This window comes from Ictidomys tridecemlineatus, chromosome 3, assembly GCF_052094955.1.
Source record: "Ictidomys tridecemlineatus isolate mIctTri1 chromosome 3, mIctTri1.hap1, whole genome shotgun sequence".
In the NCBI taxonomy this organism is placed as follows: Eukaryota; Metazoa; Chordata; class Mammalia; order Rodentia; family Sciuridae; genus Ictidomys; species Ictidomys tridecemlineatus.
In genome coordinates, this window is record NC_135479.1 from 11047993 (window position 1) to 11074664 (window position 26672).

At 35.9% G+C, this 26672-nt stretch overlaps 1 protein-coding gene across 2 annotated transcripts in view; it reads left to right on the forward strand.

Annotated features, from left to right (window-relative positions):
* LOC101961352 (ATP-binding cassette sub-family A member 9) overlaps positions 1-26672 on the forward strand; it is a 56422-nt gene that overhangs the window by 17985 nt on the left and 11765 nt on the right. The window contains exons 10-28 of one of the 2 annotated variants that reach the window (XM_005328250.5): positions 86-254; positions 2766-2824; positions 3787-3897; positions 4430-4605; positions 5030-5149; positions 5365-5503; positions 6001-6091; positions 8488-8627; positions 10552-10671; positions 12445-12643; positions 15565-15731; positions 16443-16576; positions 17785-17922; positions 19068-19175; positions 19723-19896; positions 20081-20194; positions 24969-25088; positions 25770-25838; positions 26247-26338. In XM_005328250.5, the coding sequence (XP_005328307.2) occupies positions 86-254; positions 2766-2824; positions 3787-3897; positions 4430-4605; positions 5030-5149; positions 5365-5503; positions 6001-6091; positions 8488-8627; positions 10552-10671; positions 12445-12643; positions 15565-15731; positions 16443-16576; positions 17785-17922; positions 19068-19175; positions 19723-19896; positions 20081-20194; positions 24969-25088; positions 25770-25838; positions 26247-26338 (2440 nt within the window). The remainder of the gene's footprint in view (positions 1-85; positions 255-2765; positions 2825-3786; positions 3898-4429; positions 4606-5029; positions 5150-5364; positions 5504-6000; positions 6092-8487; positions 8628-10551; positions 10672-12444; positions 12644-15564; positions 15732-16442; positions 16577-17784; positions 17923-19067; positions 19176-19722; positions 19897-20080; positions 20195-24968; positions 25089-25769; positions 25839-26246; positions 26339-26672) is intronic. The other variant, XM_040268527.2, reaches the window with a different exon arrangement.

Below are 26672 nucleotides of genomic sequence, written 5' to 3' on the forward strand. Positions count from 1 at the left end.
CAAAGCGTTGACACTCTGCCCTAGGGGGACTATGATCTTTGATATGGTGCCTGACCTGATATTAAATTGCATCCTGCCCATGTAGACAAATTTGGACATAGTCATTCTCCCTGGTTTTTCCTGAAGTCTTCGTTTTGGTTTCAACACCAAGGAGCTAATCACGTGGTCCTTGAGAATGAAACACCTTCTGACCCTTCATGGGATGACTCTTTTGAACCAGTGTCTCCAGAATTTCATGGGAAAGAAGCCATCAGGTAACAAATAAATCACATGGAGGTGCAATGGAGAACAGGTCAGAGACCAGGGATCTACCAGCAACACAGTGCTGTACAAAGACTGCCTTCTGTGCCCTCGCACCACCTACGCCAGCCTCCTGTGCTCCTGAAAGGCTGCTCTCACCCTTAATGGCACTTTATTTTCTCGCATTCTCAGCATTTTGATTTACTAATATCTTGTGGCATAGCAACAACTGTCACCATCTCGTTCTTCTCCTAATTTTTCTCTCTCCTCTCTGCTGCTCTCCTTGTGATAGACAATACCACCAGCCCCCTTGTTAATCTCACCTCTTTTTATCTGTGATTTATTTTTTCTTTCTCCTCTTCCCTTACCAGTTGATAAGATTAAGTAAAGATGGGGAAAAAAAAGAAAGCAGACCATACAGCAAAGGAGAGAGATTCCTGAGAGGTGGAGGGGAATGTGAGGAGTGAGCGGTAGCAGCCCCAGGCACCCTTGACTTGGAGGTGATGCTCATACTTCATTCATTGCTGGTTGCTTTGACTTCCAAGCAGCTAGGAATCCTTAATATCTTTGCTCAAATTTTGACCATCATTCATGCTGTGTTCATGTCACCCTTCAATAAAGCTTTTCTGATCCACCTCATCCACTAATCTACTTAAACTCAAAACAGCACGTCCAGTACAAACAGACATGAGAGTAGTGTCCCTTCACCCCTCCTGAGGTGCTGCTTTGTCCTCCAGGATGGAGATCTCCCTACAAGCTGGAACACTGAGATTTATGCTCTTTCTAGTGCCTGGTAAGGAATCATTCCTATCATAGCAGTAATAGAAATCCTTGATTAGAGAAAGAAGGCATTTTGATTTACTCAACAGGCAAGAAAAAGGATAGTAAACGCTTGTGAATTTTAGGTCAAAAGGTTTGTCCCTGCTCTAGAAAAATCATCTCTAGCAATGGTGGAGGCATGGGAAGCAGAATCTCACATGGCTGGCTGACAGGATGGTCCAAGAGGCCTTGTCTGTGGCAGGGGAACCCAAAGCCCCCCATCCTGCTTCATTCCTGCAGCCTGCTCTGCATCCAGCAGATCAGTTCATAGTGCTCTGCACCTCCAGGTCATTTTATCCCAGAGTCCAAGCCGGCAGAGCTCACCATCAACTCTCAGAAGAGAAGGCAGAAGATTGAAATGTCAATTAAAATATATTATTATAGCATCCAGAGAGAAGTTTCTACCTAATCTAGAATCTACTGCCTAAACAACAAGGTAACATTTCATTAAAACTTATGGAAAGAGCCCAGCATATGTATGGCTTAGATGAAATGAAGGAATAAACCAAATGGATACTTATGATTCCCTGAAAAAGAAAAGATGAGGAAAGAGAGGCTAGAAAAATCCAAACAACTTGCCCAAGACTTCACAGTTTGAATAAACCCTTGTATGCCCAACTCAAAGTTGTGGCAGCAACTAATGATCCTCTCAAGTCACTGCTGCATTTCACTGAAGGTTATCAGTCCTGTGAATTGAATTGCATACGTTGAAACCCTAACCCCTGAAATGATGGTATTTGGAGACAGAGGCCTTGAGAACTAATTAGGTTTAGATGAGACCTCAAGAAGAGAGCCTTCATGATGGGATCAGCATGTTTGTAAGAAGAGAAACAGAGAGACACACTCCCATCATGTGAGGGCACAGCAAGAAGACCACCTTCTGCAAGTACTGAAGAGTCCACCAGGAGCCAAGTTAGTGAATATGTCAGTCTCAGACTTTCCAGACTCCAGAACTATGAGAAGTGAATATCTGACCTTTAACCATTTGGTCTATGGGGCTGAGCAGACTAATACAACCCATCTGCTGGTTTATTGTGATAATGTATAATAAGGGGCCGGCTTAAAGTAGCCCTTCCACTCATTCCAAATCTTTCCTAGGAACTCTTTTTAAAACCTATCTTTGTTTTAAACTTTTTTTTTCCTTGTCTTCTTCTTCCCCTCTCATGGAGGTTTGCTCTGTCCCAAGCCTTTTGCTTTCTGCATATCCTCTCTCATTTGTTCTACAAATCAAGGCTGTGTGACAGTAACCTGTTAGCCCATCCTACTGGTGCTGAATCAGTGAAGTTTGGGTGCACAGTGTCTGTAACAGAGCTAGTAAGTGACATGTCTGGGACTTTACCCAGGACGTTGTTACCATAAAGCCCTCATCTTTCTTTTAATCATGTGCTACTTTTTTTCTTTTTCTTTTCTTTTCTTTTTTTTTTTTTTTTGATTTCACATCCAGCTCTCCTCAGCTCCTGTCATCTGCCACAGCCCTCATAGTGACATACTTCCTTGTGCTCCCTACCCCTCCATTTGTAGCTTGTCCAAGTGGTGGTGATCAGGGGGTGCTGCTTCTAACAAGACGCTTTAGATGCTTCTGGCTGTACTTAATGGGGAAAGAAAGAAAGACCCTTAGATTTTCTTGCAAACTCAAAGACTTGGTTTATCCAGCCTCTATCTCCATAACTTCCTCAAAACAGTTCCATTTTTTTTCTCTTTTACAGAATCAATAATCTTAAAAAAGAATTTACAGGAAAACATGAAAAAGTAGAAGCTTTAAGAGGTAATAAAATAAAATATTTAACATGGCCGTTTGATGTAGGGACTGTGCCTCAACATTATAGCACCTTGGTGGAAATTAAGGACTGGTCATCCAGATATTATAATTCTCCTTTATTGAAACACATTATATTTCCTTTCAAGTACATAAAAACCATATAACAATGTTAAAAAGGAAGATCATACAGGAGGGAAAGATATATGATAGTATACAATTCTTTATTTTCAACTCATTAATGCTCTAGTTTAAAGCTATCTTTTAAATTTTTAAATTAAATTAAATTTATTTACTTTTTGGTATCAGAAATTGAACCCAAGGTGCTTAAGTACTGAGCCACATCCCCAACCCTTTTTTTATATTTTATTTAGAGATTGGGTCTCACTAAGTTGCATAGGGCCTTGCTTGTTGAGGCTGACTTTGAACTCATGATCCTCCTACCTCAACCTCCTGAGTCACTGGGATTACTAAAGCTATCTTTTTAAATAGCTGGCCTCTCTTTAAGGATAAAAATGTTTTTATGAAAAAAAAATTTAATCTTATAATGACTTGCCATTGACGATGCTATGTTGTGAAATGTTTATTATATGAGACATAATTTTAAAAGGAAGAACTTTAAGATTGATTTAATTTTGAATAATGGTAGCCAAATATATTGATGCTGAGAAAAAATATAAAAATTTCAGAGAGGAGGGGGGATAGTAGAGGATAGGAAAGGTAGCAGAATACAACAGTTACTAATATGGCATTATGTAAAAATGTGGATGTGTAACTGACGTTGATTCTGCAATCTGTATATGGGGTAAAATTGGGAGTTCATAACCAACTTGAATCTAATTTATGAAATATGATATGTCAAGAGCTTTGAAATGTTTTGAACAACCAATAAAAAAAATTAAAAAAAAAATTTCAGAGACTGCACAGCTACTATGCAGGCTTGGAATATAATGTTTTTGAAATCATGCCAGGTCTGGGATTGGACATATACGAAGGCCAGATCACTGCCCTCCTTGGTCACAGTGGAGCTGGGAAAACCACGCTGTTGAACATACTGAGTGGACTGTCAGCCCCAACGTCAGGTGAGAGGACAGTCATCCAAGGACAAGCTCAGGCACAAGTGAACCACCTGAGTCTTTCTTCAGTTAGCTTCAATAGTCATATTAACTACTTGTCACATCAGGTGAGGTGTGTAAGAGAAAATATTTAGAAGTTTCCTTGAACACGACATAAGGTATACATGAATCAGAACATTGTATGGTAACCTATTAATATGTGCATTTTTAATGATCAGTTAAATGTATCAGTTTAAAAACTAAAACAAAATTTGGACATTTAAGTTATTCTTTTATACAACTGTATTTCTTTAAAATGTCATTTGTGTTCTAAATATTCTCTAAGTAGCTCTGTGATGATTCAGTTAGTAATTAGCATTTCTGCTAGACCACATGTTATTCAGAACACTACCTTTCAATCAGACAACTGTGTAGTACCTATAGGTAAAATATGTTTCGCTGAATCTAGTGATTTGCATTCATTCTTTTCCATGCTAAAGTATTTTAAATGCAACATGACACCTTGTCCTGATGGCAACTCTCTATCTTCTGCTTACAGGCTCTGTCACCATCTATAATCACACACTTTCAGAAATGGCTGATTTTGAAACTGTCAGCAAGCTCACTGGAGTGTGTCCACAATCCAATGTACAATTTGGCTTCCTTACTGTGAGAGAAAACCTCAGGCTGTTTGCTAAAATAAAAGGGATTCTGCCACATGAAGTGGAGCAAGAGGTATCTGAACATATTGCCTGTCAAACAACCAAGAAAATGAAATTGCTTGCCTAGAGAACTCTAAATGAGTTTGTGTTGTTTGTATTTTGCCTAAAGGTTAGGCAAAAGGACCCTTTATAAAGACAGAAAAAACTAGGTGTGGTAGCACATGCTTATAATCCCAGTTTAGGAGGCTGATGCAAGAGATCAAGGCCAATATCAACAATTTAGGAAGGCCCTCAGCAACTTAGTGAGATTCTGTCTCAAAATAAATAAATGAATGAATAAATAAATAAGTAAATAAATAAAAGGGCCAGGGATGTGGCTCAGTGGCAAAGCATGTGTAGGTTCATTCCCAAGTACCAAAGAAAGAAAGAAAGAAAAGAACAAATGATAATGTCTTAAAAATCTTGGGTTTTGGACTAAATATTCTTTATGTGATTAGGTACAACGAGTTTTACAGGCCTTAGAGATGGAAAGTATTCAAGACATTCTTGCTCAAAATATAAGTGGTGGACAAAAAAGGAAACTGACTTTTGGAATTGCCATTTTAGGAGATCCACAGGTAAGTTGAAGTAAAACCACTGGTGAAATCAGATTGAAGACTATGAAGCTTTTGTACTAGATCAAATGATTTGCAAAAGATAAATGTAAGAGAATTTTCACAATGAAATTTTAAACTCTAAGGTATTTCTTTCCAATATTTGTGCAAGCAGAGTGCTTTTTAGAAGATTTTTTCCTGAGTCGGAAAATTATTTTAGGTTTATTTCTACCATCCAGGTTTTGTTATTGGATGAACCAACTGCTGGATTGGACCCTCTTTCAAGGCATCGCATGTGGAATCTCTTGAAAGAGAGGAAATCGGACAGAGTCATCCTCTTCAGCACCCAGTTCATGGATGAGGCTGATATTCTGGCTGGTAGTTTTAAGTTTTCTTTCATTGATCTTAGTGAGAATTTAGGGACATGTGTGGAATATGAGTAGGTGCTCTCTAGCTGTATCTCACTGGCATGGGCCAAGACAGGAGAGTTTGGCTGTCACTCACTTGAATGTCTGTGTCCCAGAGTACTTTGTCCCATGGATGTATTCTGATCCTACTGCAGAGCAGCTGGACTTATAAAATATATGGAATATTCTCTAAGGTCTATTATGTTTTATTCAGTGTAATGTCAGTTGTCTTGAAGCAAATTGTTTAGATACATAGTGACTTTTTAGACTATGCTAGAGACTCGTTTATCATAATTTATCATTGCAGTTGTTGGATGATGAAGTGGTTTACCTGTGGCAGAATTAGAATGTATCTATTTTAGTGTGTCATGCTTCTAAAAATCATTATTTGTTATTGGAGTCACTCTTTTATGAGTTGTGAAGAAATAATGCCCCAGTAAACTTTATCTTTTGGTTCTTCCTCACTAGACAGGAAGGTCTTTATCTCCAGTGGGAGGCTGAAGTGTGCAGGCTCTTCTCTGTTCCTGAAGAAGAGATGGGGCATTGGCTACCAGTTAAGGTATTGCTCTTAATGGTGGGGACATATGGAAAATGCTGGGGGCAGGCGCAGTCAACATCACCACATCAAAATAGGCTGCACAATCACTCTTCAAAAGAGCTGAGTTAGCATGGGGTCACCCTGCCCTCTTAGTTAAAATATAGGATACGTGCAAGTAGACACTGAGAATATAAGGATGGCTATCTAGGTTTAAATAAAATGCTTGAAAATGTTTTCAGAACATATTACTTGCTAAGAGTAACTTACAGGTGTTTCAACCTTTTCTCTTAACATCTTTCAGAAGTTTGTTTTTGTTTTTCTTGACAGTTTCAATACTTTCCTCTCAATTCTCCCTGACTTCATTTTCTCTACTGTTCTTTTCTCTCTCCTTCTCTTCATGATAATAATTATTATCATGATTAAGTAATTCCTACCACTTATTAAGTGTTGGCTACATTTTAGGGATCGCTAAGAAATCTAAATAAAGAATACTTACATATCTAACCTCCAAATAACTCTAAAAACTGCTACTGCCATCCTTTTTGAAATTTTTTTTTCTTAGTTGTAGTTGGACAGAATACCTTCATTTTATTTATTTATTTTAATGTGGTGCTGAGAATTGAACCCAGTGCCTTGCACATGCTAGGCGAGTGCTCTATGGCTGAGCCACAACCCCAGCCCCGTCATCCTTTTTTTGATAAGAATACCACACACCAAGAGTGTTCATAACCCACTGTCTTGAACGTTTATAAGTGGTTGAGTTTGGGATCAAGATTATAGGCATGGTGTGATTCACTGACTTTTGCTTCCCACTTAAGTATTAATATTTCTTTAAAAATCATTTTAAGCACTCCATCTCCCAGGGTCATTTCACCTTGGACTAAGTAATGCCCCACCATTACTTACTCCAAGTGCTTACTTGATCAAAACTATCATTCTTTTGTTATCATTTGTCAAAACTCTGTTTAATCAGTACCTCCACTTGAAGGGTGCCACTCTGTGTCCTCCAGGTATGTGCATGGTTGTCTTGTTTCTGCTTGAGAGAGGACATCTATCTAACATGTCCTCCTCCAGCTCATTTAACTGTGTCCAAATCTATCCATTTTGAAGCCTATTCCTAAATGTTTTCTCCTTCTTGAGCATCCTCTTTTTCTGAAAATCTGAAAGCACTTCTATGAATTGTTATTTTAGGTGACTTTTTAACTTCCTTGAACCTTGGTAGCTTCATTTATAAAAGAGCAGTAATAACACCCATTTTATACTTAAGGCTGCGTGAGCACTTGACAAGGTGTGAAGTTCTTACCTTTCCTCTCTTTCCCTTCTATATCACGCTGCTTTGTATTGCTATCTGTTGCAAGCTCCCTTCCTACTTGGTATTCCTAATAATGCTAAGCACAGAATAGTGGCTTTAATTGATTTTTTTAGGTTTATGTAATCAGTCTATTGTGATGTTCGCATCACTCTTTCTTCTCAGTACCTTTCAGTGGATATGACTAATGGGGTTTCTAAAATCCAAAAATGTAATAAATTTTAAGTGGTCTTATCAAAGGACAGACCAACTTTCAATTGGCATGAAAATGATAAAATTATATGACATGTACTGAGGTTTTACCAGGAAAGTCCCTGTGCTATCTCATCTGCAGTATTTTCTTCTGTTTTTAGAAGTTCTTTAGGAAGCTGGATGTTATTTCATCTCATAGATGAGAACTCTGACGCTCAGAGATGTTAAACACTTTCCTAGATGCAGATCTAGAACCAGCATTAGTGTGACATTAGACCTATGTTCTTATTTTGGTACCAGAGAGTGAACCCAAGAATGTTTAATTACTAAGCCACATCCCCAGCCTGTTATATTTTTTTATTTTGAGACATTTGAGATAGAGTCTTGCTAAATTGCTGAGACTAGCTTTGAACTTGCCATCCTTCTGCCTCAGCCTCCTGAGCAAGTAATTATAGGTGTACGCCATGGTGCCCAGCTAGACCCATGTCCTTAATGACTATACAAATTACCTCCATTTTTGTTTTACTGTGTACAAGTCCAAGAGTTTGCAGAACTCATACATTACTATGAAGGCAGAATTCAAAGTTGGGTTTTTGAAGTGGTAGAGACAAAATCAAACCTCCCCCTGCACCCCAGCCCAGGCAAGATTTGGATGTATCTCTCTTTCTTCCAAATGATAATCTTTGAGATATGTCATCTGACTCATTTTTCCCTTTCATAAGTTTCTCTGCTATTTATGTAGATTAAACAGCTTGGAATATATTAGTATTATTATGTTTTTCTTCTTCCAATAGATTTTACATTTTTGTCTCATAAATATTGATGAAGCGACAAGCACAAACTACATAGTTAAGATGTGGTTTTAGAGTTAGTGTTTGATAAAAAAATAACTATATCCCATTCTTTTTAAATTTAGTTTGCATCTGAACGAAATGTGTGATCCAGAGAGCATAACATCACTGGTTAAGCAGCATATCCCTGATGCCAAATTAACAGCACAAAGTGAAGAAAGACTTATCTATATTTTGCCTTTGGAAACGACAAGCAAATTTCCAGGTAAGAAAATATGGAGACCACAGAATGACTTGGGAATGGTGTTACTGATAATAACTGGGCTGATGAGAATGATGACTACTTTTAGTCTGGTACTATGCAGTAACTATCTGTTCAACATTTCTAGTCCCAAGGTCACCTCTGTCAGCCCTTGACACTATCCTTTTGTCATTTATGAGTAAACCAAGGCACATAGAAAAATATGTGTTGAGTTGTACCACATACAACTAAGAGGAAAGCATCACATTAAAATTAGGATTTGGGGGGAATTTGTTTCAGGAATGAATGAGATGGTCAGGGCAGGAAGGAGTTTGTGAAAACAGTGGTGAACTACTGAAGGAGCTAAAGGAATTCATAAACAATGTATATATTGTATGGGCTCCACATTATAGTGCAATCCAGTGTACTGAACATGAGCGTGGTCATCCGGTATGCTACTAAACATTCTAAAATTCACACCTTCACTGCAAATCCAAAAGCCTGTGTGAGTACACTGTTACCACTCTTTTATTGGATGTCCCAATAAGCTGTTTTATCTACCAATAGTTTCAAGATAGATGACTTTTATTTATTTATTTTGAGGTGTAGCCTATCAGTATTTGCTTACCTTATTGTGTTCAGGAAATTTGCCAACTCTTCAAGGAAGATCAGGGGCTACTGTTATATGTTGGAGTAAATAGGCCTGTCACAATCGTGACTAATAAAGAAACAGCACCAGACCGTAGCCTTAATAACATACCGATAACTATCACCTGACTTAATATATTTAAACGTTTTGTTAAAACATGAAATTTAAATAAAGTACCTGGATTGACATGTAGTGCCTCTGGCATTTTGTTAGGTCTAAGATACACGTGATTAGGACGCACCACTAAGAAAGAAACAAAAATACATAATGCTGCCAATGAAAATAATGTATGATCCCTCCTCATTTTAGTTATGTTGGAAGGTCATGAAATATATTAATCTTAGATCATTGAGATAATGGTAGTCTTAGATGTACATATAATGTCTTTGAGATATAGATCATTATGGAAACAGAAATCTTTATGAGGACTACAAAGCACAGTTTCATCTGATTGCTTATTAAATGAATTCCAAAGATGGTAAGCAACTAGAGACAGACTAAAAAAGAAACTAAAATTAGGTAGGTTTAAGAACTCCTTAGAAGTCATGAATACATTTCTATTTTTCTTTATGCAACACATAAGATAAAAGCTTTATTTTCCAACCTTTTGTTGTTGTTGTTGTTGAAATCCTTCAAAAGGACCTGTTGTTCCCTCATGAAGAATTACTCCATTTCAAGACTCTTGTGTAGTTTTCACATCATGATCAGAATCTTTGAGAGGAATGGAAGGAGGGGGGCGGGAGAGAGAGATGAATCTGAGAGTAGGGACAGAGTTACATAGTACATTCTCTGAATTACATAGTAAATACTTTTCCCTTTCTTTAATTTATGCTTTTTTGAAATAGGAAAGATTCTGTGACAGTTACATATTTCCATAAACATTAGTTAATTTGCATTTGTTATTAGAGTTACCTAACAATTATTCTTAACATGAAAATATGAATCTTTATTCTCTGGAAAATATTCTTTAGTTAATTGGAGCTTAGAATTAAGCATTCCCTATAATATAACAGAAATAAAGCTTTAAAAAGTACACTAAATGAAATATATTTATTTTTTAAAAACTGCAGTTTTCAAAAAATAGAAAAAAACATGTTTACATTTGACTTTGAAACTCAAGAAAACATGGAAACTAATGCACTACATAGATGTGAAATAACAAACTTCTATGTCATGATTCGTTTCTGGTAGAAGTGTATTTGGTCTATCATTAGTGTTTTTGCTTTTTGACAAATAAAATTATCATCAATGTCATTATAAATTAGAATATTCTGATCTATTTTTTGTTTATTTTTTTAGATCTTTACAGGGATCTTGATAGATGTTCCAACCAAGGCATTGAGAATTATGGTGTTTCCATGACAACTTTGAATGAGGTATTCCTGAAATTAGAAGGAAAATCAACTATTGATGAATCAGGTAAAAAAGAAAAAAGAAAGAGGTGGGGAAGAAGCCAAGAAGGGAGGGAGGAAGAAAGGAAAGAAACTTGAATTTTGTTTTTCTGTGAAATATTTTATTTTGTAAATATGCTTTGAATGGTGAGATTGTATGCATCTGTTGGTACTGGTCTTTGGAAAGCTTAAAGCAGAGAAGAAATATACCTCTGTGGAATACAATGATGTACTACACTAGGTCCTCATGAGGTAGACAATAAATATGCTGTATAATGTTACCTGAATATAAGTGCTATAGAGAAAAGAAAATTTATATTTATATTGATACCTGCTTTTCTTGAGCTTTTTGAAGGTATCATTCCAGTGTATTGGGGATTCAGTTGTTGCATGAAAAGATCTGATGTCAGTCTAATTGCCTTTGATTGAAAAGTTTTGTCTTTACTGTCTGATTGCTTCTAGACATTTTCTTGGTTTTGGTTTATTATCATCTCACTGTATTTATTCTTTCTGAGCATTTTAAATTTTTAAAAAGTTGACCTGCCATGACTCACATAGCATTAACAAAGTTTTGACAGTAACCACTTCTAATGCTGAGATCTCAGAAAATATATGCACATCTCGGGAGTGTCATCTGATTCTCTTTGAGTTCCCTTGTACTCAAGTCCTATATAGGGCACCAACTTCTGCAACCTGCACAGCATCAAAAAAGGCTTATCAAGTAAGGGTGCCTGGAAATGGAGAAAAACAGAGACATTATCAAGTAAATCTGGGGCCAGGTGGGACACTTCACTCTGACGGAGGAACAGTGACTCAGAAATAGCTCCATGAGTTTATTATACAGCATCTCATAATCAGGAAGTTAAACTGCAGGGGCATTGTAAATTGTTTAAGGCTTGTAAGCTGTCAGAGGCTTCTTTGTGCACTAAAAAGTTATAGAGCTAGAAACATTTTTTGCAGCTATCCTATTGTTGCAGTGATAGGAACATTCTGCTGCACCCAGGAAAGCTTTTGTCCTGGGACATTTAATAACTTTTAGCTTCAGAAGCTGAGAATCAAGATTGACAAAATCTTCATCTTTGGCAAGGAATATTTCCCAGGCTTGGCTTTTGCCAATGCTGTAGGATCATTCAGTAACTGGGGACTTACCTGCTCTCTATGTTGACCAAGTATATTTTTAGTTCCCTCTTTTCTGTTTTTATCTATTTTTGAAGTTACATGCATGGTACATGTTTTCAGTGGTTATAGGTTAACATTTTTTTTTGTGTGTGTGGTGCTGGGAATCAAACTAGGGCTTCATGTATATGAGGCAAATGCCCCAGCCCTTGCAATGAACTATTAATTTACATATTTTATAGCTTTCTAGAAGTCTATCAGTTTTCACTATGCTTCTCCTCAAAATTTATAAACTTTTATTGAGTTCTTAAAAATATTAAAAGTGCTCTTGGTATTGTCTTTATGTTCTTGCAGGTGAGTACTCTTTTGCTTTGGTTAGAATAAAGTTTATCTCTTGCAATGAAGATACTTATTTATGAGTTTATTTTAATTGATTTCTCTAGAAGAATTCCTGCAAAGGATTTTTTTTTTCAGAAGGCACAAGTTTTCCTTTTGCTATATCAATATTTTTGCTTCTGTCTCATTTTCTCAGTAGTTTCTCTAAAAATACCATGAATCAGATTACTTTCTCTTAGCCCAGTAGGCTAAATCTGGCACCTTTGGTTGAAAAGATGATCATAGGAAAAGCTAAAAATGCACAATTAGTTAATATGGCACCTTATAAATGATTTATCTTACATTTTAGATATTGGAAATTGGCAACAATTGCAAGGTGATGGGGCAAAAGATAGGGGAAACCTTGTTGAGCTGGAACAAGTGCTGACTTCCCTCTATGCCACAAAGAAAACAGCAAGTGGCATGGCACTCTGGAGGCAGCAGGTCTGCGCAATAGCCAAAGTTCGCTTCCTCATGTTAAAGAAAGAAAGAAAAAGCCTATTAACCATGTGAGTATCTGGATATTTCAGATTTGTTTGATCTGTGCACTCAAAGAGAGAGAGAGAGAGAGAGAGAGAGAGAGAGAGAGAGAGAGAGAGAGAGAGAGAGAGCACAAAAGAAAAAGGATAAAAGAAACACTCAGATAAAATAAGTCCCAGTAACTGCATATGGTCTTAAACAACAATGACTACAACAAAACTGCTCATGTGGTTACTTAATCAAAACATACAACAGTTAGGATTCTTTCGATTTCACACAAATTTTGTTCATAACAATAGGCTGAAGTAGTTCTTAGTGCACATGTGGATGATAGCACTTGGGTCCTGTTCTAAAAGTGACAAAATTTTCATTTCTCAGCAGCTTCACAGAAGTGGAAATAATAGAATGCAGTGCATGTACATGCATGTGTGTGTGCATGCTTGTGTATGTGTTTGTATATATGTATATTTATATGAATATGTTTATGTGTGCACGTATTTTAAGGAATTGACTCCACTTTCATGGGGACTGGCAAGTCTAAATCCACAGGGCAGTCCAGCAGGCTGGAAACTCAGGTTAGAATTAATGTTGCAGGACAGACTAGACACTCTCTCAGAACTTCAGTGTTACAGTCTGGGGCTCTGTGCATCTCTGGTTTAGTTCTACAGTTGCATCTAGAGTCCACGATAAGGTTTACACACATTCCTATAGCTTCAGCCCTCATTACTGAATATCACTTCCTTGCATAAGCCCAGCTCTATATGGAGATATATAAATCCCAAATATTTATAAGCATGCTTGTGAAAGACTCTATTGTTGAATATTTACACATATATTAAAATATATATATTGCACATATATTAAAATAAACATGAAAGTTTTATTGGACAGGTTTCCACCACTATAATGAAATATCAAACAAATTCTAAAGAGAAAATTTTATTTTAGCTCACAGTTTTGGAGGTTTCAGCGCAAGATCAGGTGGTCCCATGCTTTTGGCCTCTGGGGAGGGTGCCGCATCATGGTGGGAGGGAGGGTGTGGTGGAGCAAACAATCTACATCCTGAGTTAGTAGGTGGAGAAAAAGAAGAAGAGACTGGGGTCTCAGAATTGCCTTCAAGGTCCTCTAAGGACCTAAGGATAGAGTATGAAGCCCCACCTCCTAACAATTCCCACCTTGCAAGGGTACTACCTTGGACACCCAGCTTTCACACATGGACCTTTGGGAGACATTCAACTTCCAAACTAGTGTAACAACCTATCCATAAGGGTGGTTAGCTAAACATTTAAAATGCATATTACAAACTAGACAAATCTATGAACTATGCACTTAGTAGGAAAGAGATTTTGTCAAATGGAGGCATCAAACAATTCAGGAAGAACTGATGTAAGAGAATAGAACTTATTTAGGTGTGGAGAGAAAGAGTGTTAGAAATTCAGGCAGGGAAAATGTACTGAGTATGAAAGTGCATGTGGGATCTAAAGGAATTATTAATTTTAAGTTCATTGAAATAGAGACTGTCTCAAATTTTTTTAAAAAATAGAATATATAGAACTAAAAATTTTGGACTTTAAGAAGTTATTAAGGTTTTATTTATGTATTTATTGAAAGTTGACTGACAGAAGAGAATGCCAAGAAACTGAATTGGGCAATGGTGCAAAATTGTTTGGAAATAGTTGACCCTGGAAAAAATGACACAGTAGTTTAGGATAATATTGATAAAGACAGAACAGACAGAGAAAATAAAGGTCCATCTTGAAAAGCAGACAAGAGAAGTTGGTTTTGGAGGCAAGAAATAATGATAGGACAGTCAGGAATTTTCAGCCATTTGAAAAAGAGACTTCAAAGATGAGTGGGAAATGATCTGGCTTTGGAGCCCAGGGATCCGAGAAAATGTTGTGACTACAGAAATTGGAAATGGTATGGGAAAAGTTTCACAGTGTAGAGGGTCTGAAGGTTGGTGATATGCCAAGTGGCTGTGCTTCAGATAAAGGAAGGAAAGCCGGACTGAAATGGAGAAAGAGATGGGCACTAGAGAGAGGATTTAAACAATAATCAGAAGATTTCATAGGCTTGAACGCAATGTCTGAGGCATGAGTAGACGGAAAAAGACCAAATGTAAGTACATAGGAATCTTTTCACTTTAGAAAGAAGAAAAAAAGAGGAAAGGGCATGATTCAAATGTTTATTAGTACTTATAATTTATTTCCATTATTATAACCATGATCCTCTCAAAACTAATGTTATGGTTTCCATATGAGGTATGTCCTCAAAGCTCCTGTACCAATGTGGAAATGTTCACAAGTAAAATGATTAGATCATGGCAGCCATAATTCTAAATTCATTGAAACATAAAATGTCTCAAAAATTTAAAAAAATATATTAGAATATATAGAACTAAAATGTTTGGACTGTAAGAAGCTATTAAGATTTTATTTATTGAAAATTGACTGATAGATGAAAAAGCCAAGAAACTGAATTGGGCAATGGTGCAAAAATTGGTTGGAAATAGTTGACACTGGAAAGAATGAAAACAGTGGATTAATCCACTTCATAGATACATAATTTGAAAGCACTACTACTGCACTGAGTGGTAACTGTAGGCAGGCTGGTCATGAGTAGAGGAGGTGGGTCACTGGGATCATACCTGGAAGAGTTCACCTTCCTTGAGACTCGTTCCCCTTTCTCCCTCTGTTTCCCAGGCCCCTGAGCTGAGTAGCTTTCCTCCATCAGTCCTTTCCACCATGATGTTCTGCTTATTCTTGGGCCCAGAGCAATGGACTCGGGCTCCCATGGACTGAATCTCTGAAACCATGATGAAAAATAAACTTTTCCTCCTCAAAGCTATTCATGTCAGGTATTTTGGTCACAGTGACTAAAAGTTGACTAATACATCTAATAATCTACAGAAACTGCTACTGATTATTCTTTTATGTTTTCCTCCACATAGGTTATTCCTTTTTGGGATTAGCTTTATCCCTCAACTTTTGGAACATCTGTTTTATGAGTTATACAATAAAAGTTACTCTTGGGGACTGTCTCCAAATATGTACTTCCTTTCACCAGGACAACAACCACAAGATCCTCTGACTCTTTTACTGGTCATCAATAAAACAGGTGAACACAGGGCTAAAACGGAACTTGTAAATTTTGTTCTTGTTAAGAGATTCCCTGAGGGAGAAATTTGAAGAAAAAAAATTTCTGCATGTTTTAGAAAATACTTATAAAAGTGAACAGAAAATTAATTGAAAATTAAAGATACAAGATTGGAGAGTTTATTTCAAAACCATATTTTGAAGTCCACTTAAATGGTCATTTCACAGAGCAACCAAGTGGGATTTAGGAAGGCAAATCATTGACTGAAGTCTTGAGATAGTTCTGTGTCATTTTGTAAATATTTGCATTGTTTGACTTTGGGGGGAAAAGGTCAGTTCCAAGTTTGAAGGAAGATAGAAGATGAACAGCTTCAAGGATTATGGTGTTAGTAATTAGTATTTTTGTGTGTATGTTGCTGGAGCTCAAACACAGGGACTTACACATGCTAAGCAAAGACTCTACCACCAAGCCATATTCAGCCTATTATTTAGTATTTTTACCCTAATATAAATTATAAGTAACATTCTAGGTATTAGGTAAAGAAATTTTATTATATCCATAATGTCAGAATGGGTTTATACAGTAGCCCCAATTCTGCTTTTAAGAAAATCTGTAGACAGTCATTATTGTGGTATGCTTTTAGTGATATCATTTGGTTTTGTTTTCTTTTTTGTAGTGCTGGGTTATTGTTTTGTTTCATTTTTGTGTCCTTTGATCTTTCCCTTATGGTAGGGTCAAGCATTGATAACTTCATACATTCGCTGAGAAGACAGGACATAGCTTTGGAGGTGGATGCCTTTGGAACTAGAAATGGCACAGATGAGCCATTCTATAATGGTGCGATCACTGTGTTAGGGGATGAAAAGGTGAGCTAGGATCTGGTTGATTATTTTTACCAAAGTTAGATTATGAGAATACAATTTGAATAATTCAAATGAACTCCCCAAAAGGTCATTTTGACACAAATGTGGTAGGTCTCATTTTCATACAAGTTAGGTGACAATTATTTGATTGCAGCCTCCAATATAACAGTACATAATTGCTGTTATAATAGTGATTTGTTTAAATTTTACCAATCGGATTGCCTTTCAATCATTAATTTAAATCTTATTCTCAGTTAGAACTGAGAACAACTGCCCAATTTAAACTTGACCTTTACTCTTCAGTCTGTAAAACGTTTGTGTCCCTTACTCATTGTATCACTTGCCTAGACCATGCAGGAATTTGAGTTAGAGGTCCCAATCAAGTCACATGGGTGAATCACTGCTCTTATGTGTCATAAAGCTCGGCCATTAGTAACTTGTCATATTTAATTTTCAGGAGTAATTTTTATGCCAAAAATGAACTAAATCACCTTTAATCAAACTAGTCTTTGATGGGTATTAAGTTAGTTTCTAGAGAACCCAGAAAAACATTTTTTAAATGGCACTTATAACATAATAAATATTGCTTTAGGTAATTAAGGTTAGATACTATATACTTGATTTAATTATCATTGCAAAAACACATTTTTAATGCTTGCCTATATTTTGGGAAATACACTCAATTAATTTTTTTCTTTGAGGAATAAATAACCACATTATTATATGTATGTATACATATGTATAAATGTTATGTCATTTTAAAAGAGGTTTTACATGCATGTTCAGTATTTGTGAAGATGTACACTTTCAATGCAACTACCTGTCTGCCTTCCGCTTTCCAAGTATCCACATAATTATTACTTGTAAAACAAATAAATTGCCTTTGAATATAAAGTCTCTGGCCACTAGCAAGTGAAGTTGCATTTTGAAGCTTTACGGTGTCATTAAAAACCATTTGAGGTATTTTTTCTTTTGTGCAATTTTAGGCATAAATACCCACAAGGTTGATGTTAAGCTGGGTAGAAACCAAAGTCATGGATTCATTTACATATATTAGGAATTAATCAAGTTACATAGGTGATGGTGATATTAATCATGCTGTAGCTTTACTACATTACCTATTGTGACTTTGCTACATTATTTACTACCATATTAACTAATTAATTTTGCATTTACTCTTTGAAGACTTAGAAATATTCATTATATTTTAGGATCACAGATTTTCAATAGCATGTAATACCAAAAGGCTGAATTGCTTTCCTGTCCTCATGGATATTATTAGCAATGGGCTACTTGGAATCTTTAATTCTTCAGAGCGCATTCAGACTGATAGAAGCACATTTTATGAAGTAAGTATAATATTATCTCACTAATACTGACCCATGAGAAGTTTTCAGGAAAAGTCCTTGAAATACAGAAATAACATCATGTTGATTTTATGAACCTATTCTTAAATAATTTTGTTTTATATAAAAATCATTATATATATGTTAATATATTGTTTAGTAATTATTATAAAACATTAAAATCTTATTCATGACTTTGGTAAATGGAGCTATAAAAATACAGTTAATTTGGGAAAAGATATTTATGATTTTTGGTCTTAGATCTTGTCAGTATTTAGTGGGACATAGTTAAAACAACTGATGTCTTGATTCAAGTTATTTTAAGAACAATTGATAAAATGTATAACAGAAAATTATGGGTGCTTAATAAATTGTTCTTATTCTTGCTGTTAACATTATTTTCCTTTGGAAGGAAGTTTCCACTAAAAAACATACAGCTTTGCTAGATTAGAGGATGAGCTGAATTAAGGTAAGGTGCATAGGAACAGTTCTTGTTTCTTTCCTTTTTTTATGGAAACTTTTTATTATGTAAAGTTTTAAACATACATATAATAGTGCAATGCACATATAAACCAGCCTCAATTATTTAAACACGTGTGTGGACTATCTTTCTCCAAGTTCCATTACTCTTCTAACATTCATGTACTTGTTTATTGCTGCCAGGTCCACAGAGGCATTTGGATTTACTATTTCTGCATTATGCTGAACCAGGGGAATGACTCATTGTAAATGTTGAATTGAACGGACTTAACACCAATTTCTAAAAGTAGCAAAATATCCCCTTCATTGATGGTCCCCAATCTCTGTTTTCTGTTAAAACCTCAGCCTTGTTGGTATATATCAGTGTTAGTAATGCTGTAATCGGGCGACAGTGAGCAAGGGGTTTCATGCCTGTTTTACAAGTTAGTAACTGTGAGACCTTATCTAATTCATACCATGTGGTTGAGCTTGCTTCTTCATAAGTACATCAGGAAACATGTTCAAAACGTCCAAATTACTACAACACAGGACTGGAAATGGATGTGAATGAGAAGTTGCAAAGAGGAGCTGGGGAAGTGTTCATTCACTTATTTACTGATGGAGTTAAGACTGCACATAGGAACCGGATGCCCAGTTGCCATTGCTCACTCTGATCTGCATGATTTCAGGAGCAGATGCCTTCTGAGTACCAGTACCTGAGTGGCGCCTTCTTCTGGCTACCAGTGGTCGCATGTTTCATTCCTTACATCGCGATGAGCAGCATCGGAGACTACAAAGTAAGAGGAGTCAACACAGTCCTCCAGTCCTTGTAATGTCTAGAGAATCCCCTTAGACTTTTATGGCCAGAGCTTTACCCAGAGGTAGTGCATCTAATCTATGTGCTTGATACAATGAATAATTAACCATTTCAATAACAGTTGTCCAAGTAGGAAGAAAATGTTATTTTCCTTAAACATAAGACCTCACAAAGAGCAGCTTAGGAAACATTACCAGCCCACAGGGAATAACAACTTTCAACTCTGTCACTTATGGTTTTATTTATGGCTACTGCCTCCTGACCTAATCATTTCCCTTCTCTTAATGGTGGTTTCCACTTTCTGCTTGGTGGTTATGACTCACCACAGCACTTTGACATTGTTAAAAAAAAAAAAAAAAGATTGTGCCTTTTAAGTGTCATTTTTTTATAAAAAAAAATCCATCAAAATACACTCTACTGTCATGTGTAACTAGTAAGATCAAATTTAAAAAAAATTAAAAGAAAAAACAATTTACCTAGTCTCAACTCTTCTGTATCTGTTGATGATTCTTCTGTTTCTTTACCAGAGAAAAGTTCATTCCCAGCTGTGGATTTCTGGCCTCTACCCTTCTGCTTACTGGTTTGGACAGGCACTGGTGGACATTCCCCTGTACTTCTTGATTCTCCTTATAATGCAAATAATGGATTATGTGTTTAGCTCAGAGGAGATTATAATTATAATTCAAAACCTATCAATTCAGGTATGTGGCAAAAGTTAAGAGATAGTTTTTATTAGACTATTTTTCATGAATGCACTAATGTTATTGATTTTAAACCAAAGAACTTCAAATTGTCTATGCTACAGTTTTGGAAAGTTCAGAGATACATACTGTTATTTTCCTAAATAGTATTTACCTTACCCAACCTAAATATTTCCATTTTCAGGTCCTGTGCAGTATTGGATATGTCTCCTCTCTTGTTTTCTTGACATATGTGATCTCATTTATTTTTCGAAATGGCAGAAAAAATAGTGGCCTTTGGTCATTTTTCTTCTTAATTGTAAGTATGCAAATACTGCCGATTGCTTTATTTTTAACCATTTTTACATAAATCCAGGAGTATATATTTTAATCTTTGTACTAACTAGAATGGCAAATAAATATTGCTCTCTATGAAATTTTAACTGCTCTAAGATAATCAGATATATATAGAATGTGCTGCATGTGAGTGTATAGACATCTGTGAATGATGACTCACCCCAACGTGTTTCCAGAGCCCAAGACTCCTCTGAGCAAGATTTCTCACCCCTAACAGTTCAGTTGGTGTCATTGAATATTTGTAAGGAGGTTCAATGATCCTGATCTGAAATATAATTGACTCCTCAAGCCTATTTTTCATTGCCTTTTAATAGGTTATGTTATTATTTAAAAAAAAATCCACCCAGCAAATTGCTCATACCAAAAATTAGGAATAATCTTTATTTCCTCTCTGTCTCTTCCTGCATCCCATCCACATGCACATTGCCCAGCCTGTTCAGAGCGCTGTCCTTCCCACTACGTCCATTGTCTAAGCTTTCCTCATGTCTCACCTAGAGTACTACAACCAGCCTGGAACTGCTCTGCTTCTACTCTTGCTTCCTGCGCATTATTCTCCACATATTAACAAACGTGGTCTTTTAAAAATAATTTTTAATTATTGTTATTTATGTAATCTTACATTCAGAAAAGCACACGTATTTTAAGCACACAAAAATATTTAAAGTAAGTACTGCCATAAAACCACCAGACACATCGAGAAATAAAACATTACTAGGACCCTAGAAGACCTCATTCCCCTTTTTATTTTTTTCTTTATTTTAAAAAAATCATTATTCATATTTTTAAATTCATACATTAGCCAGTTTCTGAACTTAATAAAAATGGAATCATGTAGAATGCACTAAGTATCTGCTCTTAATCCACAGTGTCTTTTAGAGTCGACCTGCTGATGATTATCATAATAGTTCATTTCTTCCCATGCTGTTGCATTCATGATGCTTGTGCTTCAACTCGTTTATGCATTGTTGCTGTACATTCAAGTACTGTTAGAACTGTTTTGTACTGTTAGAACTAACACTGCCATTAATTTTCTTATATGTGTTTTTGTTCTCTTATATCCATGTATTTTATTTTGAAATATAAACCTAGTAGTGGAATTATTAGATCTGCATTTACATGTTCAATTTTACTAGACCTGGACAAACAGCTTTTTGAAATGATTGTATTATCAGGAGGGTATGGAAAGTGCAGGGAATGAGGTGTGGGATACTTCACATCATCAAATATTTGTCAATATTTGGAAGAAGCCAAAAATAAAATACAATGAGTAAATACAAATTTTAGAATAAGAAAAAAAGATAGTGATTTCTAGATTGGGTTAAAAAATAAAACACAGCTAGCTATATATTGCTTATAAAATACCCAAGTCATGGGCGGTGACTAAACAGGCATTTATTTTTTAATAGAAGAACTTAGAGATGGATATACAAGTAATAGATATAGTAGAATTCAGTATCAATAGTCTTAAATAAGAAAAAAATGAACATACTTACAAAATGGTAAAACCCATGAAGAAGATAAAAGACTCATATTTTGTTTAGCAAATAATAAAGAATGGCAAAGTACATATCAATTATCTCTAAAGACAGAAGTAGAATTTAGATCACTTGTTTCAGAACAGAAAGATCTGGTGGCAAAAAAAAAAATGAGCCATTATATAGAGACTTAAACACTATACAAGTTGAAATTGACTAGATAAACAGACAAAGGATATCTTTGTTAGTAGAGACACATAAATAAAACTGGGGTGAAAAAGTGATGGCCAAGGAAAGGAGCCACTGACTTAGAATGATTAACCCCACCTCCATCCTCAACAAACAATTCCAATGAGGGCAAGTTAGCTTGATAAGATACTGAAAGGTGTCTCTAATTAATGAATTAGAGATACTGCTGAATTGAGAACCCAAGCAAAGGCAAATAATAATAATAAAAATAACCCTTAGGAGAAGAACTCCTTACCTTGAGGAAGGTGAATGTTGGGACTTGCTAATTTATAGGTCTCTGAACTGAATTGGGGTAAGGCCCAAAGTCTAACAGTGTGCCCACTCCCTGAGGAGTGGCCACTGCCTACTGGTAAATGAAAACTGATGCAAAACATGGACATGACTCATAGAAGAAAGTACAAAAGCTGTGCAAGGCCCAACCTGAGCACATTGCATGCATCCATGCCCCCAGGCTTCAAAGATGTGGAAAGAAAGCAACACCCTTCATTAAATTATTGCTCAGAGGGAAAGATAAGTAGATGTTGGTGGAGAAAGAAAGGGTATTCAGAAGAAATCATAAATATTTTATAAAGATCTGGACCAAACATCAGTACAATTACAGAACTGTGAGTGAATTCTGAAAAAGGCTGACATCTAATTACAGATGGGGATGGAGATAATCCCCATGATTCAAAAACAATGACCCAAAAAAAAAAAACCTGAAAAATAGACACAAAGACAAAGCCAATACAACAAAAAAATAACTTATGTTTTTCATGTCATGAATATGTTAGGTATATGTATGTATAACTTTTAATGAGATAATTATATCTACATATGAAGTTATAATAGAAGGAAATGCCCTCTAACATAAAAAAGAACTGATATGGATGATTGAATACTCATTAAGATATGAATCTTCAAAGTAAAGGCACCTCAAAAATAAAAGGAAACCAACCAGAAAAAATAAAAAATTTGAGCTACCCCCAGAATTTCCTCCCACAATTCTGTTTGTCAGTTTTCATATCTTTGATGGGAAGTAAAGGATATTCTTCTTCTCCAAAATCAGATCTACCCAATTTATAGTTCTAGGAAAGATTTGACACATTCAAATAGGAACTCAAGGATTGAAGCTTCTAATAAGCTATTCTTTTTAAAAGAAGACCACACAAAAATCTGCACATAGATGTTATAGCAGCACTATTCAGTGTGGCCAAAATATGGAAGCAACCAAGGCATCTAAGATGGTGACTGGATACACTGTGGTCCATCCAGAAAACTCTAAAAAAAAACATGGACTATCAAGCCATGAAAAGACATGAAGGAAACTTCAATGCATATCACTAGGTGAAAGAAGCCAATCTGAAACAACTGCCATGGAGGATTTTTAGGGCAGTGAAATTTTTGTATAATACTATAGCAGTGGATATGTGTTATTTATAAATTTGTCCAAACCCACAGAATATACAAGAGTGAACCACAATGTAGAGTATTGACTCTGGGTTATAATGATGTGTCAGTGTAGATTCATCAGTTGTCCGCCCAGGTGGGAGATGTTGGTAATGGAGGAGGTACATATTGTCCACCCAGGTGGGAGATGTTGGTAATGGAGGAGGTACCAAGCATTTGGGAAATCTCTATACCTCCCTCTCAATTCTTCTGTGTAGTTAAAACAGAATAAAAATAACCAATTAAATAAAGAAGAGAAAAAAAACTACATAGGAATAAATAGTAATATAATAAATATAACAATTGAGGGTTAAAGTGAACCCAACCAAGGTATGTCAAAATATAAAATTTGGGAAAAGAAAAATTGATTAAAACACTGGCAAGGACCAATGACTCATTTAAATATGCATATGATTAAATAACTTTTGGAGGGATAATTAAAGCATGTTGAAATATTTAACTAGAAAAATTCATTAAGTTGAACAGTCCTTTCATTTTATAAAACAAGCATAGCTTTAATAAAATAAACCTAAGAAAGATAATATAAAAAAGGAAAATGTTGATAAATTCTCTGGGAAAAAAATAAAGGACAGCTGTTTAAGTAAAAAGATAACAAACAAATCTAGAAGTAAATTTTAAAGAGTAATAGTAAAAAACAACCAAGTATGACTGTTTTCAGAATTCAATGATAGTTCACTACCAGTAACCATCAAAATAAAAAGGAAAACATGAGTTAAGAAAACATCACATGATTTCTAAAAATGCTCAGTGAAAAGAAAATGTAAAAACAAGAGGGGCAGATTAATAAAACCAGGGCTAATATCATATCAAATGGTAAAATTATAAATTATTCATTTATATCAGCACTAGGACAAGAACACCTGCAATAGTTAATTGTAGCATCCTGTGTGAGTGAGGTGTGACATGATATGCACTGGATCATGGCTTTTGGAGAACAGATTGTCAGGATCTTTTTGAAAAATATTTTTAGTAGTTGTTGAAATGTTTAAATGCACTTCAATTTTGATATGCAGTCATACTTTTTGGAATCTCTCCTTCAAGACTAAAAGTGTCCATACAGAAGAATCTACGCAGACCATCACTAATTATTAGGACCAGAAAAGTTGAAAACAGCATGTTTTCCAAAGGCAAAATTGTGAACTCTTGTACATCCATTCAAAGAAATATTATGCCACTATGAAAATTAATATCTGGTATGCTTAAACCTAAAAAGACATCGATGACTTATTTTGAAATGAAAAATAAATAAGTAAAAATGCAGTTAATATATAATAACTAACTCCTTTATCAAAATCTGAATTTTAGCAAGAACCCCAGCTGACTTGTATGCCCATTGAGTTTGAGAAGCACTGTTCATCTACTGAAAATTTCACACTCAATCTAATAGATTTGTCGCCTAATTTTATATCACACACACACAAAAAAGAACATAATGAAAAATACTGGCTTGGGAGAGAGATGGACATAGAAAACTATAATGAGCTACATGTCTAACCTCCTTGAAAACATCCTGTAATTCAGGTAATTAAGTTTTAGTGATGCTACCTTGTGCTTTTATTTTAGGTCACTGTCTTCACCATAGTTGCTAATGATCTCAATGAATACGCATTCCTAGGGCTACTTTTCTCCACCATATTAGTGCCACCCTTCACTATGATTGGCTCTCTGCTAATTTATTCTGAGGTAAGTATTTCCAGTCATGTGCTAGGATCATCTTTAGGCCTTAAGCAATGGGCCCTGGATTCTAAACTAGGAAACAAAAAAGGACTGGAGGGAGATTATGGACAGTGGGGAAAAGTGGTCAGTGGGTTGGAGGTTCATCAGCTCCAAGTTTCATAGTAAGGACCCTAGAGTAAGGAGGCTGAAAAAGTAAAATTGGATGGTAGAGAGGCTAAAACTCATTTTGGATGGGTCCAATTATGGAGAGTTGGGCAACTAAGCACTTAATGTTACATGTAAAAGCACCTCAGTCTACAGGCAGGCACAATCTGGCAGCCTGTAAGACACCTTGGGAGAAGGAGAACCACTATAATCAGAAGATGATTTTTCCTGCTGGGTGCAATGTCACACATCTGTAATCCCAGTAGCTCAGGAGGCTGAGGCAAGAAGATCACAAGTTCAAAGCCAGTCTCAGCAAAAGTGAGGCACTAAGCAACTCAGTGAGACCCTGTCTCTAAAAACAAAATAAGGCTGGAGATGTGGCTCAGTGGCCAAGTGCCCCTGAGTTCAATCCCCAGTACCCCAAAATGACTTTTCCTCAGGTAGGATGGTGGCAAGGTCATTTAAGAGACATTACTTTATCTTAAGAGGAAAGAAATTCATGAATGATGGAAAGTTCATTTAGATATTCTCTTTGTTTTACAGATTTCCTTTGATTCTATGGATTCCTCAGAAGCTTCAGATTCTCCCGTGCTATTTCTGGCTTTGCTAATAGTAAGAAGACATTTCCTTCTCAACTGTCTAACACGGGGGACACAACCTTTGTGTGGTTTTGAGATTCTGAGTTGCATAACCTTAAAAAGGTTTGGACATTTTAGGCAATGGAAGACACACACACACACACACACACACACACACACGCGCGCATGCAACCTGAACCACCATCATTACAATGACTACCTCATTCCAAGTGTGAAGCCCAAACTCTAAGCAGTACTCGTAGCACCTGTCATCAATGTCCTTTTACTATATTTATGTTACGCTTTCTCTGAGTAACATATTGTCTTTCAAACTTGTGAGAATGTTAATTTTATATCTGATCAAACTTCTTTGGTCAGTTGTAATGATGAAAATTCTTGTTTTATGATGAAGTTCCCTTTGCTTGTCTTTCTCTTTCCCTAGCCTTACCTCCATTGTTTCATTTTCCTTTTTGTTCTTGGATGTCTGGAAAGGAACTTCAGGCGGAAATCAATGAGAAAGGACCCAGTGTTCAGGTGGAGAAAATTCAAATTATTATAATTCATGGCATGTTACTGAGTTTGAGGATATAGTCGTAACAAACGTGAGGGCTTGTGTTGAATATTTGAAAATGAAATGGAAGCTAGTAATTGGAAAATCTTCAAATAGGAAACTATGGGGAAGGTCTTACCATGACTCAGGTGTGCCTTGAACACCTGAACTACCACACAGAAGGCCAATCGAGCCAATCTAACATTGGTGGTAGGGTAGAGAGTGACAAGATGACACTACAGTTTCTAGGTTCCTTTTCTCCTACAGCCCTGCCTCAGAACCCATAGTTGGAGGATGTATACTATATTATTGTTTATG